Consider the following 14,348-nt stretch of genomic DNA (forward strand, 5'->3'; position numbering starts at 1 on the left):
CAGTACATATGTTCCCTTACCAGAAACCATGGCTCAATCGTGAGATTGGCTCCCTACTGAAGGACATGTCTGAGGTGTTCAAGTCAGACGACCCTGACCTATACAAGAAATCCAGGTACGACCTCCGCAAAGCCATCCGAGATGCCAAGAGAGAATATCAGACCAGGCTAGAGTCACAGACAGACTCTCGGCGGTTGTGGCAAGGACTAAACAACATAACGTGCTACAAAGCGAAGCCAAGCAGTATCTCCAGCAGCAGCGCACCCCTCCCCGATAAACTCAATGCACTCTTTGCTCGGTTTAGGCAGGTAACTAACAAGCCACTGTCGAGTGCCCCAGCAGCCCATAACTCACCCATACCCACCATCACAGCTTCCAAAGTCAGATCTGCCTTTCTGAAAGTGAACCCTCGGAAGGCGAAGGGCCCGGACGGGATCCCTGGTCGTGCACTCAGAGCCTGCGCAGACCAGCTGGCAGAGGTGTTCGTGGACATCTTTAACCTGTCCCTACTCCACTCCGAGGTCCCCACCTGCTTCAAGAAGACCACTATCATACCGGTGCCAAAGAGGAATCAGGCAACCTGCCTCAATGACTACCACCCAGTGGCCCTGACTTCAGTCGTAATGAAGTGCTTCGAGAGGTTGGTCATGAAGCGCATCACCTCCATACTCCCAGAACACCTTGATCCACTGCAATTTGCATACCTCTGCAACCGGTCCACAGCAGACGCCATTTCCCTGGCCCTACACTCATCCATAGAGCATCTCGACAACAAGGACACCTACATCAGACTCCTATTTATTGACCACAGCTCCGCCTTCAACACCATAATCCCACCAGGCTCATATCAAAGCTCCAAAACCTAGGACTTGGCTCCCCACTCTGCAACTGGATCCTCGACTTTCTGACACACAGACCACAATCAGTAAGAATGAACACCAACACCTCCTCCACAATAGTCCTCAATACTGGTGCCCCGCAAGGCTGCGTACTTAGCCCCCTACTCTACTCCCTGTACACACACATCTGCGTGGCAAAATTTGGTTCCAACTCCATCTACAAGTTTGCTGACGATACGGCCATAGTGGGCCGGATCTCAAATAACGAAGAGTCAGAATACAGGAGGGAGATAGAGAACCTAGTGGAGTGGTGTAGTGACAACAATCTCTCCCTCAATGCCAGCAAAACTAAAGAGCTGGTCATTGACGTCAGGAAGCAAAGTACTGTACACACCCCTGTCAGCATCAACGGGGCCGAGATGGAGATGGTTAGCAGTTTCAAATTCCTTGGGGTGCACATCTCCAAAAATCTGTCCTGGTCCACCCACGTCGACGCTACTACCAAGAAAGCACAACAGCGCCTATACTTCCTCAGAAAACAAAGGAAATTCAGCATGTCCACATTAACTGTAACCAACTTTTACAGATGCATCATAGAAAGCATCCTATTTGGCTGCATCACAGCCTGGTATGGCAACTGCTTGGCCCAGGACCACAAGAAATTTCAGAGAGTCGGGAACACCGCCCAGTCCGTCACACAAACCTGCCTCCCATCCATTGACTCCATCTACACCTCCCGCTGCCTGGGGAAAGCAGGCAGCATAATCAAAGACCCCTCCCACCCGGCCTACTCACTCTTCCATCTTCTTCCATCAGGCAGGAGATACAGAAGTCTGAGAACACGCACAAACAGACTCAAAAACAGCTTCTTCCCCACTGTTACCAGACTCCTGAATGACCCTCTTATGGACTGACCTCATTAACACTACACCCCGTATGCTTCATCCGATGCCAGTGCTTATGTAGTTACATTCTGTACCTTGTACTTTATTTTATTCCCTTTTCTTCCCATGTACTTAATGATCTGTTGAGCTGCTCACAGAAAAATACTTTTCACTGTACCTCGGTACATGTGACAATAAACAAATCGAATCCAATCCAACCATCCGGACTTAACATTGAGTTCAACAACTTCTCCTCCTTCACCTCATTTTTATTTCTATCAATTTTTTTTCATTTATTCCATCGATCCATTTTTCCCTCACCATTGCCTCCCCTGCCCCATCCCCACCCCACTAGTGTTCCCTCTTCCAGGTTGTCCTTTGACACATTGCTCACGTCTGTTCTGCCATTCACACATTCTGATCTCTTAATATGCCACTATCAGCACCCTTCTTAGCCTTTATCGCCAACATTAACAATTCCCTTTGCCTTTCCGTCCACAACATCTTTGTCCACTTTTTGCCAGCCCTCTATCCAGCCCACATGTGATGCTGATGCTAGGTGACAGAATGCCTCGGGAACTGGGAAGGACGTTCCTGCTCCTGTCCCTGAGAGCAGCAGGCACGATGCGGTCAGCTGTGTTGGAACGGACACCAGGTAAAGGACCCCCTATTATTTGGAGATGGATATGGCTCCTGCCTGGATCTTGTGGTTTTTCTGGTGTAGCCAGGCCACTGCAGTCAGAGAGTCGTCAAGTCATTACATTGCAGGAGGAAGAAATTCAGTCCATTGAGTCCATGCCAGCTCCCTGTATAGCAATCCAACCATTCCCAACCCCCATTCAATCCCTCATGCCTCTATAAATGTTTATCCAATTCCATTTTGAAACCCCTTCTTGAGCCACCCTTGTAGATAATGAGTTCCAGATCATTGCCACTCTGTGTAAACAGGTTCTTCCCTATGTCCCTCCACATTCCAATTAATGGAATCATTATCCGCAGCCAGGACAATATACTTTTCATGCTTTATCATGGGTGCAGTTGTACCATCTGCAAGATGCACTGCATGGGGAGGTGGTGGTGCAGTGGTACTGTTACTGGACTAGTAATCCCAAAACCCAGGGTAAATCTCTGGGAACCTTGAATCCCACCACATGAGATGGCGGAATTTGAATTAAAAGTCATGACCATAAAACAATTGTCTATTGTCGTAAAAACCCATCTGATTCCACTAATGTCCTTTCGGGAAGGAAATCTGCCATCCTTACCTGGTCTGGCCGACATGTGACTCCAGACCCACAGAAATGTGGTTGACTCTTACTGTCCTCTGAAATTACTCAGTGTCAATTCAACAGGCAATTAGGGATGAGCGAGGGCGGCAGGGTGTGCAGTGGTTAGCACTGTTGCCTCATGGTGATGAGGACCCGGGTTCGATCTCGGCCCCGGGTCACTGTGTGTGTGTGGAGTTTGCACATTTTCTTTTTTTTTTATATAAATTTTTTTTTATTGGGTTTTTGAACAAGGTATAATTATAGTTATGTACACAGGATAAGAAACATATATATACACACACATATATAGAAGAGAACGGCACACCCAAACATACCAAAGTGAAGAAAATAGTACATAGTAAAAAATAAAGTACAATAAAAAATGAAATAGAATAACTGGTAGGGTATTGTGCACCAGCTCAACAGCAGCAGCTCTGTACATCTGGCAAAATTATTTACAACACATAAGTAGGCGACTGTTTGCGGGGGGAGGGGGGATTAGGGAGGCAAATATACATTTGGGTGCCGGGGAGATAATTACAGTGGGCGATACTTGGCTGTGTTTCGTGTTGTTGTCGCCTGCTTCTCCCGGACGAATCTCGCTGCCGTCTCGTGCTCGCCTCCGCTTCTGCTGCTCCTCCAGTCCTCCATCTTTATTTTCCTCGTTCCCCACATGTCATGCTCGTTTTGGTATCCCGTACCTTCCTTCCGGCTCCCATTTCCCTGCGCCCCCCCCCCCCCCCCACCTCGCTGGTTCTCCTCTCTTGTCCCCCCCCTCCACAGTTCGCCTTTCTTTCCTCAGGTTTAGCTGTCTCTGCCCCCCAGCCCTCTCTCTCCCTCCCCCCCTCCCTCCCTCCCTCCCGGTCTATTCTCCCTTTCATGCCTTGGCTACTTTACCCTGATTCTTGACTACTTTCCTCTGATTCTTGTCTACCTGGCTATTCTTCCTCTTGTTCGTTGGCCACAAACAGGTCCCGGAACAGTCGCGTGAATGGATCTCACGTTCTGTGGAAGCCGTCGTCTGACCCTCGGATGCCGAATTTGATTTTCTCCATTTGGAGAGATTCCAAGAGGTCGGACAGCCAGTCTGCAGCTCTGGGTGGTGCTGCTGACCTCCAGCCAAACAGGATTCTACGGTGGGCGATCAGGGAGGCAAAGGCAAGGGCGTCTGCCCTCCTCCCCAGGAATAGATCTGGCTGGTCCGAAACCCCGAAGACCACCACTTTTGGACATGACTCCACTCTCACCCCCACCACTTTGGACATTGCCTCAAAGAAGGCTGTCCGGTACGCCACAATTCTGGGGCAAGACCAGAACATGTGGGCGTGGTTGGCCGGGCCTACTTGGCACCGTTCACATCTATCCTCCACCTCCAGGAAGAACCTACTCATACGGTTCCTTGTTAAGTGGGCTCTATGTACCACTTTTAGCTGCGTCAGGCTGAGCCTTGCGCACGTGGAGGTGGAGTTGACCCTATGCAGTGTTTCGCTCCAGAGTCCCCACCCTATCTCAATCCCCAGGTCCTCCTCCCATTTCTTTCTTGTTGCGTCCAGTACGGTGTCGGCCCTTTCGATCAGTTCGTCATACATGTCACTACAGTTTCCTTTGTCTAGTATGCTTGTGTCCAGTAGGTCTTCCAGTAGTGTCTGTCGTGACGGTTGTAGGTATGTCCTTGTCTCCTTTTGTAGGACGCTTTTAAGCTGCAGATACCTTAGCTCGTTCCCCCTGGCTAGCTGGAATTTCTCTGTCAGTTCGCCCAGTGTTGCGATCCTGCCGTCCGTGTATAGGTCCCTGACTGTCAGTGTCCCGCCGTCCTGCCCCCACCTTTTGAAGGTGGCGTCAGTCAGTGCTGGTGTGAACCTATGGTTGTTGCAGATGGGAGCTTTGTCCCACATTTTGGTCAGGCCAAATTGCTGCCGCAGTTGGTTGAGTTTGCACATTTTTCCTCTGTCTGTGTGACTCTCACCCCCACAACCCAGAACAATGTGCAGTGTAGGTGAATTGGCCGTGCTAAATTGCCCCTTAATTGGAAAAAAATAATAATTGGGTACTCTAAATTTAAAGAATAAAAAAATTAGGGATGAGTGACAAATGCTGGCCTTGCCAGCAATGCCCACAACCCATGAAGGAATTAACTAAAATGAAACTCACCAAAGTTCCTTTCACCGTGCCTTCAAAATCCGTGAGTTCGACCCTCTTGAACGACGAGGGCAGCAGACACCTGGGAACACCACTACCTTCCCCTCCAGGTCACTCCCCTCCTGACCTGGAATAATAATTGCCTTTACTTCACTGTCACTGAGTCAAAATCCTGGAGCTCCCTTCCTAACAGCACTGTGGGTGTACCAACATCACAGGGTCTGCAATAGTTAGGCACCACATGGACTGCACCACCAATTTAATGTCAATTAGAGATGAGAAATGAGATGAGAACAAGCCATCGGCGAGGAATGCCAAATGACAAGTGACAGTCTCCAGCTGTTGTGGAGAGCTTGACATTAATGGGCACAGACAGTTGTATTATTGTGGTAGTATGACTAGGGATATTACGGTACCTTCGAACCGAGCTGCTATTGGTGCAGAAGACGCGCTGCCCATTGGCCCAGGCAAGTTTAGGGGCTGTTTAGCACAGGGCTAAATCGCTGGCTTTGAAAGCAGACCAAAACAGGCCAGCAGCACGGTTCGATTCCCATAACAGCCTCCCCGAACAGGCGCCGGAATGTGGCGACTAGGGGCTTTTCACGGTAACTTAATTTGAAGCCTGCTCGTGACAATAAGCGATTTTCATTTTTTCATTCAAGTCATGTGCCTCTCAGCCGATTGGTTGAGAGGTAGGTAGCTCCGCCTACGAGGCAGGGTATAAGAACCCGTACTGTCCGGCAGCCGGCCTTTCTTCTGTACGTCTGCTGCCAGCATATCTTGTGCATTAAAGCCTGTCGTTTGGATCTCATCCTCGTCTCACGTCCAATTGTTGGTGCATCAATTATCAAATACCCATCACTGATGCACCAATGGATTTTACATAATGGGGATAAACCAGACCAGCCTATTCGCCATATCCCACTGTGCTAGAGGCAACGACTGCCATCCTCTTCATACACCTCAATGTGCTGTGTCCCACCAGTCTGAAAAGCTCACACCCACTGTGCAAGAGTCAATGATAGCTCTGTCCTCCCGATACTCTGAAATGTCCTACTCTCTGACTCCTCTTTCATTCCACTTCACTCTGTTGTGTCCCGCCCCCTCATTTATTAGTGTCCCTCCCCACCCCGGTGTCCCTCCACCTCACTCCACAATGTCCCTCCACCACACCTCAGTGTCCCTCCCCTCACTCCAGTGATCCTCTCTCACTCGTGTTGCTCTGCCCCACTCCACTGTCCCTCTGCATCACTCCTTTGCCCATCCATCTCATTCTGCAGCAGCCCTCTGCTTCAATCTGCAGTATTCCTTCACCTCAAACCTCACTGTCCCTCCACCTCACTCCTCACAGTCCCCCCTCCTCACTCTCCCTCCACCTCACTCACCCTCCTCCTCACTGTCCCTCATTCTCATTCCCCACTGCCACTCCACCTGTGCTCTCTGCCTCACTCTTCACTGCCCTAAAGTTACCTACCCCCTCTCCACATTTCTCAGATGCCTGTCTGGGAGCTTGCTGTGCACAGATCTTGCTACGACCTTTCATCCAGTTCAAAGTACAAAGAGAAAGAGGCAAGTTTGTTCTCAATAAAGCATATAATGGGGGTGATGGCTTTCGAATGAGAATAAACCACGAGGCAAGGCATGAAATTTAAATTAAATTAATAAAATCTGGAATATATAACAATATAGGGGCAGCAGGGTAGCATGGTGGTTAGCATAAATGCTTCACAGCTTCAGGGTCCCAGGTTCGATTCCCGGCTGGGTCACTGTCTGTGTGGAGTCTGCACGTCCTCCCCCTGTGTGCGTGGGTTTCCTCCGGGTGCTCCGGTTTCCTCCCACAGTCCAAAGATGTGCGGGTTAGGTGGATTGGCCATGCTAAATTGCCCGTAGTGTCCTAATTAAAGTAAGGTTAAGGGGGGGGGGTTGTTGGGTTATGGGTATAGGGTGGATACGTGGGTTTGAGTAGGGTGATCATGGCTCGGCACAACATTGAGGGCCGAAGGGTCTGTACTGTTCTATGTTCTATGTTCTAAATCTCAGTTTTGAAAAAATAAATTTAGTGTACCCAATCATTTTTCCAATTAAGGGGCAATTTAGCGTGGCCAATCCACCTAGCTTGCATGTTTTTGGGTTGTGGGGGCGAAACCCACGCAGACACGGGGAGAATGTGCAAACTCCACACGGACAGTAACCCAGAGCCGGGATCGAACCTGGGACCTCAGGGTCGTGAGGCGGTTGTGCTAACCACTAGGCCACCGTGCTGCCCTCAATAATCTCAGTTAACAGTGACCATAAAACTCATCGATTGTTGCAAAACCAGAACCAGGTCCTTCAGGGAAGGAAATCTGCCACCCTTTCCCGGCCTGGCCTCCATGTGATTTTCTTTAACATAATGATCTTTATTGTCACAAGAAGGCATACATTAACACTACAATGAAGTTACTGTGAAAAGCCCCTCGTCGCCACATTCTGGGGCCTGTTCGGGTACACAAGGGAGGATTCAGAATGTCCAAATTGCCTAACAGCATGGCTTTTGGGACTTGTGGAAGGAAACCGGAGCACCCGGAGAAAACCCACAAAGACACGGGGATTACGTGCAGATTCCGCACAGACAGTGACCCAAGCCAGGAATCAAACCTGGAACTCTGGCGCTGTGAAGCCACAGTGCTAACCACTGTGCTACCGTGTGCTACCCCTGATTTCAGATCCCCAGGCCATGTTTTGCTTTATCCATTCAGGGGGTCTCGGGCTGGGCCAGCATTTATTGTCCCACCCCTAATCGCCCTGGAGAAGGTAGTGGTGAGCTGCCTCCTGTGGCGGAGGTGCACCCACAGAGCTGCTGGCTCTTCACCGCCTCGCAAATGGCTGGAACAAACCACTCAGCTCAAGGACAATTAGGGATGGGTAAATAAACCCCATGAAAGAATAACAAAACTCAATCTGAGCAGAGAGGAGCAAAGCAGTCACAAGGTGGCGTTGTCTGCTTTCATTTTCCTCCCCATTCTCTGTCTCGGTTTTTTTTATAAACTGGGTCTTTCTCTCTCAGCCTCTTCTCTTTTTGTAACTACTCCGTTTTAACATAAGAGGCGCGATCAGGCAGGGTTCAAACCTCGCTCCCGTTATCCGAGTTTTTAAAACTGATCAGCAGCCGAAAGCGGTTTGAAAGAAAAACAAAAGGAGAGTCCGAAAGGCGAGGAGGGAGGGAGAGAGAGAGAGAGAGAGAAAGAAAGAGAAAGAAAGAAAGAAAGGAGAGAGAAAAAGAAAGGGGAAAGGACAAATTGACAGCAAGAAGGAAATCACAAGCAGGAAAGGGGATTTGATGGGAAGAAAGCGATTTGAGGACAGGACAGAGGCCGCCTTGTTACCCGAGGGCAGGATTTGGCACCATGAGTGAGTGAGGAGAATCTGGGATCCGCCTCAACTTCAATCTTAGGTCGGGTTTGAGGGTGGAGGGGGGCAGCCGGCGTTGATTTCAACTTGCGAAAATCTGATTTATATTAAAAACGTTTCTCCAGAATTCAATTGACGGGTTGGGTGGGGAACAAATCTTTTCCAATAATAATCAAAGGGAGCTGGTTCAAGCGGGCTGGGAGGATCCCAGGAAGAAAGAAAAGGATTTCTGATGCCCATCTTTATGTGCCGTTCAAATCAAATCAGCCAGAAGTTCATTGCAACAAGGTGGGTCGGGGAATATAGCAAATAGGAATAGATAGGGGTGGAGTAGATACATAGGGCGTTAAACAGGGGCAACTGGAGATACAAAGAGCGATATAGTTAAACAGGGGAAATTGAAAAGATATAGAGAGTTTAACAGGGCCAATTGACGATAGAGCGATGTAGAGAGTTAGACAGAGGCAATTGGAGAGAAATAGAGGTAAAGAGGGGGAAAATAGATAACTTGGACCAAAAACAGAAACAAATTAATCAATTACAATCAATCGAATTCTGAGTGAAACTGATCAGTCAATTGTTGAAATTGGATTTCAAGCAGTTTGTGCTTCGCAAAAACATCACCTTCAGAGGAGTGAGTCTGGATCCCAGGTCCAGGGAAAAGGCAGGTTGCTTCCATCGGATATCATGTCATCTTTTGGGAAATACACCCACGCCATCGTCAGGGGGGTCCCGGCGACAGTGGGACAGAGAGAGCGGGAGGAAGAGGAGAAGAAGGAAGTGGAGAAGCAAGCATCCGCGCTGGACTCGGCCAAACTGCACCGCCAGCTTGGGGTTTACACCGGCATCCTGCGGCAGAAGCTGGGTTTACAGGTGATCGAATTGCCGGCGTCCGAGGAGCCTGGGCTGCCTCACAGCCTGTGTGTGGAGGACATTGTGGTGGTTCAGGGAGACACTGCACTTATCACCCGGCCCGGGGACCCCAGCAGGAGGAGAGAGGTGAGACCGATAGAGTTCAGGCCTGGGGGGTGGGGGTGGGTGTTGGGGGGTGAGGTGAGGGAGAAGCTTCCCCACTTAAGTCTTCTTCAGTACCGTTTCTGAATGATCCCTCTGGCGCCCTGCCCTCAAATACTGCCGCCCTCGCCCCCGGGTGCCCCCGGCCGCCCTCGCCCCCGGGTGCCCCCGGCCGCCCTCGCCCCGGGGTGCCCCCGGCCGCCCTCGCCCCGGGGTGCCCCCGGCCGCCCTCGCCCCGGGGTGCCCCCGGCCGCCCTCGCCCCGGGGTGCCCCCGGCCGCCCTCGCCCCGGGGTGCCCCCGGCCGCCCTCGCCCCGGGGTGCCCCCGGCCGCCCTCGCCCCGGGGTGCCCCCGGCCGCCCTCGCCCCGGGGTGCCCCCGGCCGCCCTCGCCCCGGGGTGCCCCCGGCCGCCCTCGCCCCGGGGTGCCCCCGGCCGCCCTCGCCCCGGGGTGCCCCCGGCCGCCCTCGCCCCGGGGTGCCCCCGGCCGCCCTCGCCCCGGGGTGCCCCCGGCCGCCCTCGCCCCGGGGTGCCCCCGGCCGCCCTCGCCCCGGGGTGCCCCCGGCCGCCCTCGCCCCGGGGTGCCCCCGGCCGCCCTCGCCCCGGGGTGCCCCCGGCCGCCCTCGCCCCGGGGTGCCCCGGCCGCCCTCGCCCCTGGGATGCCCCCCCAACCCTACTTGCTCTCTGGCCCTCATCATCCTGTCGTCTTTCCGCCTGCTGCCCTTTTCCAACCTTTAACATTCATTCCTCCTCTGACCTCTCATTGTCTTAGTTTTTTCCCTCTACTTTCTCAGCTCTGTCTCTCTGGAATTGCTACTTTCTAAGTTGTCCGGCCCTTCAAAGAGTTAAAGAGTCACTTGCTTTAATCTCCGAGGCCAAATCTGAGACTTGTGTTACATTAAAACCTGACTTTTTCTATATACACACAGGATGAGTCACTTTCCACAGTGTCGTGATCTCATCACCTGACACTCGTTTACGTCAAATAGTGTTGTTGGGATGTGCCAGTTTGTCATTTCCCACTTTCCACTGTAGCTGGTGGCTTGTGACACAATTACCGTTTCATAGATTCCTCCAAGTGGATATTGTATGTGCACGTGAGCATATTGGTGTATGTGTGTGTATATATACCTTTGTGCGTACGTAGCAGACTCAACAATGTAGGGCAATAGAACAGAGCCTAATCCCACCCTCTCCTGCCATTGACAATCTTTCTTAAAAATATAATTGGTTCAGTGTAGTAAAGTGGCGGGCATCTCCATGGATATGGCTGATGGGCTCGGGACACTCTTGGCGGCTGACTGGGAGCTGCGGCACTTTAACTCTGAGCCTTCAAGTGCTGAGGCACACCGATTAACACTGCTGCCTCACAGCGCCAGGGTCCTGGGTTCAATTCCGACCTTGAGTGACTGTCGGTGAGGAGTCTGCACTTTCTCCCCGTGTTTGCGTGGGTTTCCTCCACAGTCCAAAGATGTGCAGGTTGGGTGGATTGGCCGTACTAAATAGTCCCTTAAGTCATCAGGGGCTACAGGGATAGGGCAGCGGTTTGGGCTGAGGTCGGGTGCTCTCTTGGAGGGTCAGTGCATACTCAGTGGGCTGAATGACCACCTTCTGAACTCTGCCTCTTTCAAAGCACCCCCCCCCCCCCCCCCCATTAAGTTGAACGATGAGCCTTCACCCTTCAGATAACTGTTCTCTGTTTTGGGATCAAACTAGACTTGTCTGCGGCTATAGTGGGCCTCCTCACCCAGTGAACTCTGTAGCACTATGTTCATTGCATGATTGTCCTTCCCCCCCCCCCCCCCCCAAATAGGCATTGCTCTCTGCTTCCTCCCACAGGTTTTGGATTCCTGCTGGGCGTGTGGGGCTATTAGCTAGAATTTTGTTTGAGGATTTGCAAGAAAGAATGGGCCAGTGCAGATGTCTGGTGTCCTGCCAGATACACACTGGGCAGGCTTCATCGTGAATAGATGTTGGTCTGCGGAGCTCTCCTCCCCAAAGCACAGTGGAGCTAGGAGGGCCAGACGATATGTTTAAGGCTGAGTTAGAATATTTTTTAAATGTTGGCAAACTTGTACGTTTTGATGTTCAAAGAGACTTGGGCATGCTTGCACAACTGGGTGCAGAACGTTAGCATGTAGGCCCAACGAGCAGTTAGGAAGACAAATGGCATGGTTGGCCTTTTTTGGAATACAAGACTTAAATAAATAAAACAAAGTCTTGCTACAATTGTACAAGATTTTGATGAGTCCACATGCTATGTGCAGTTTTGGACTTCGCACTGAAGCTTGTTACACTTACATTAGAGGTGGCGGAGCGAGTGCTCAATAAATTGGTCTGCGGGAGGAGGCTGTGCTATGTTTTGAGGATGAGTAAATTGGGATTAAATTCTCTGGAGTTTAGAAGAATTAAAGGCAATCTCATTGAAACAGAAGATTTGAAATGGCTCGATAGGTCAAGAGGCTGAAAAGTTGTTACACTGGTCGGGGAATCTGAAACACTGGGGTAGAGCCTTGAGATAAAGGGCAAATCACTTTGGACTGAGATGAGAAATCGATCCACTCAAGGGGTTGTGAATCTTTGGAATTCCCTATCTCAGAGGGTTGTGGGTTCTCCATTGTTGAGTATGTTTAAAGTTGGGGGAAGCAGATTTTTGGTGTCTCGGGGAAAAGGGTTATGGAGAACGGCAGGGGAAGTAAAGTTAAAACTGAATGTTGGAGCAGGCTTGACTGGTCTCCCCTGCTCCTATTTCTTGTATTCTTGTGCAGCAACCGCACTGGGGAGTGTCAGTGGCTACAATGTGAACCATTGATAAGATGCGATGTAACAACTTGTCAGCTTTGATTGATTTCCAAGGCTGCTATCGTCTTGGAAGGACCGACGTAACCAGCGCTTGGTTCACCAGCTCAAGGGCAATACACATTGCTAATGATGGCCACTTTGCATCAATGAATGAGAAAAGAAAGCAACAAATCCGCCTTTCTTTATCCTTTTTATACCCTTCCTTAAAACCAAACTTTTACACAGTCTTTTTGCACTGCCTTTTACTGGGGGTCCAGTTTGGTCAGCTGCCACCTCCCAAAGAACTCGGCGTGCTGCTTTGCACACAAAAAGGCATTTATATAAAATTCCTGTTGGGCGGCACTGGCGCAGTGGTTAGCACTGCTGCCTCATGATGCAGAGGATCCAGGTTCGATCCTGGCCCTGAGTTACTGTCCATGTGGAGTTTGCACATTCTCCCCGTGTCTGTGTGGGTCTCACCCCCACAACACAAAGATGTGCAGGGTAGGTGGATTGGCCACACTAAATATATAATAAGTCTTGTTGTTGGACCTGGGAGGGAGGCATCGAAGTTGAACCGACACAGTGAAAGGGTCTGTTCAGCCACTTGAATCTCCTCCACCGTTCAATTAGATCATAGCTGATCTGTCCAACTGCCATAGTTCTGCCAGCCTTTCTATTCTCGCCAGCAAAAGGGTCAAAGTCCAAAGTTCATCCGTGTATATTATCCAGCAGGGATCATTGGGTGATGATCAGGAGCCCTGGCTAACACCGGGAATCCAGGATTAAAGCTGTGACCTTTCTGATCCTCTGACATCTGGTGGCCTTTCACAAGAGGTTTCTGAGGCTCGATCGTTGACTTTTGGCTTTGAGGTAGTTAGATGCTCAGAATCTTTCTCTCTCTCTCTTCCTCTCTCTCTCTCTCTCTCTCTCTCTCTCTCTCTCTCTCTCTCTCTCTCTCTCTCTCTCTCTCTCTCTCTCTCTCTCTCTCTCTCTCTCTTTCCCCCCCCCCCCCCCCCACCACGACCACTATGTTGCATGAAACACTAACTGAAAGCTAGCAATTTTAAGTTGTTTGTGGCAAAATCGAAATCTACTTTAGGAGAGCACTAAATTGAACCGAATGACGGAACTCATTAATCTTCACTTAAGCTCCAAACGGATACCTTTTTTCATATCTGTGAACTAGCTGTTCAGTTGAGATTGTAAAACATTGCAGAACATAATTTCGGAGAGCAGTTAGGAAATTGGTCATGTATAAGGTGGGACCAGCTGCAAAGATCTGAGATGCCGTCTCAGTTTATAAATCTGAGATCAATGTATATTTACCCGCAAAAGGTACTGAGGGAAATGGAATTAAGGTGGGTAAGTGGAGGCAGGATGCAAATCAAGTGTTGTCTTGTTGAATGGTAGAAGAGGTTTGAAGGGCTGAATGGCCTCCTCCTGTTTCTACATTCTTGCTCAAAGGCTGATTGATCTGACTTTTCATTGCAATTGTCTGTGGTTTCTCTCCTCTGCTCTTGATTTTCCTCGTGAGAGTGTGCAAGTTGCAAATGTGGATGCTTCATTTGCTATGAGGTTCCTTGGGTGGGGTCCCTGCAGGCACCTGTACATTATTCCAGTGTAGCTGGATTTTGTGTCCATATTAATAAAACAAGTCAGTGCTCAAGAGTGACTCACTTGTAAATGTGAGTAATGATGTGCAAACTCACAATGAAGAGGTATACGTACCTAGACCTTGTTGAGGGGCATGTGGCAAAAAGGGGACCTGGACAGAAGAGGCCCCCCATTCAGATGTAATTTACCTCAACACCAGCAGTATGAGACACCAAAGGTTCATCAGGTAGGACTATTAAGAATAGGAGAGGCATGGCGGCGCAGTGGTTAGCACTACTGCCTTATGGCACCGAGAACCCGGGCTCGATCCCGGCCCCGGGTCACTGTCTGTGTGGAGTTTGCACATACTCCCCATGTCTGTGTGGGTCTCACCCCAGAACCAAAAGATCTGCAGACCCTCTCACCCCAGAACCAAAAGA

The 14,348-nt window shown here is 50.4% G+C and overlaps 1 protein-coding gene across 1 annotated transcript in view; it reads left to right on the forward strand.

The window, feature by feature from the left end:
• Nucleotides 1-8,186: 8,186 nt before the first annotated feature.
• The window catches only part of LOC119976017 (N(G),N(G)-dimethylarginine dimethylaminohydrolase 1-like), a 76,718-nt gene continuing 70,556 nt past the window's right edge, over nucleotides 8,187-14,348 (forward strand). Inside the window, exon 1 of the mRNA XM_038816077.1 lies at nucleotides 8,187-9,519. Coding sequence (XP_038672005.1) covers nucleotides 9,208-9,519 — 312 coding nt within the window. The 5' untranslated portion in view covers nucleotides 8,187-9,207. The remainder of the gene's footprint in view (nucleotides 9,520-14,348) is intronic.

This window comes from Scyliorhinus canicula, chromosome 13 (genome assembly GCF_902713615.1).
Source record: "Scyliorhinus canicula chromosome 13, sScyCan1.1, whole genome shotgun sequence".
Taxonomy (NCBI): Eukaryota; Metazoa; Chordata; class Chondrichthyes; order Carcharhiniformes; family Scyliorhinidae; genus Scyliorhinus; species Scyliorhinus canicula.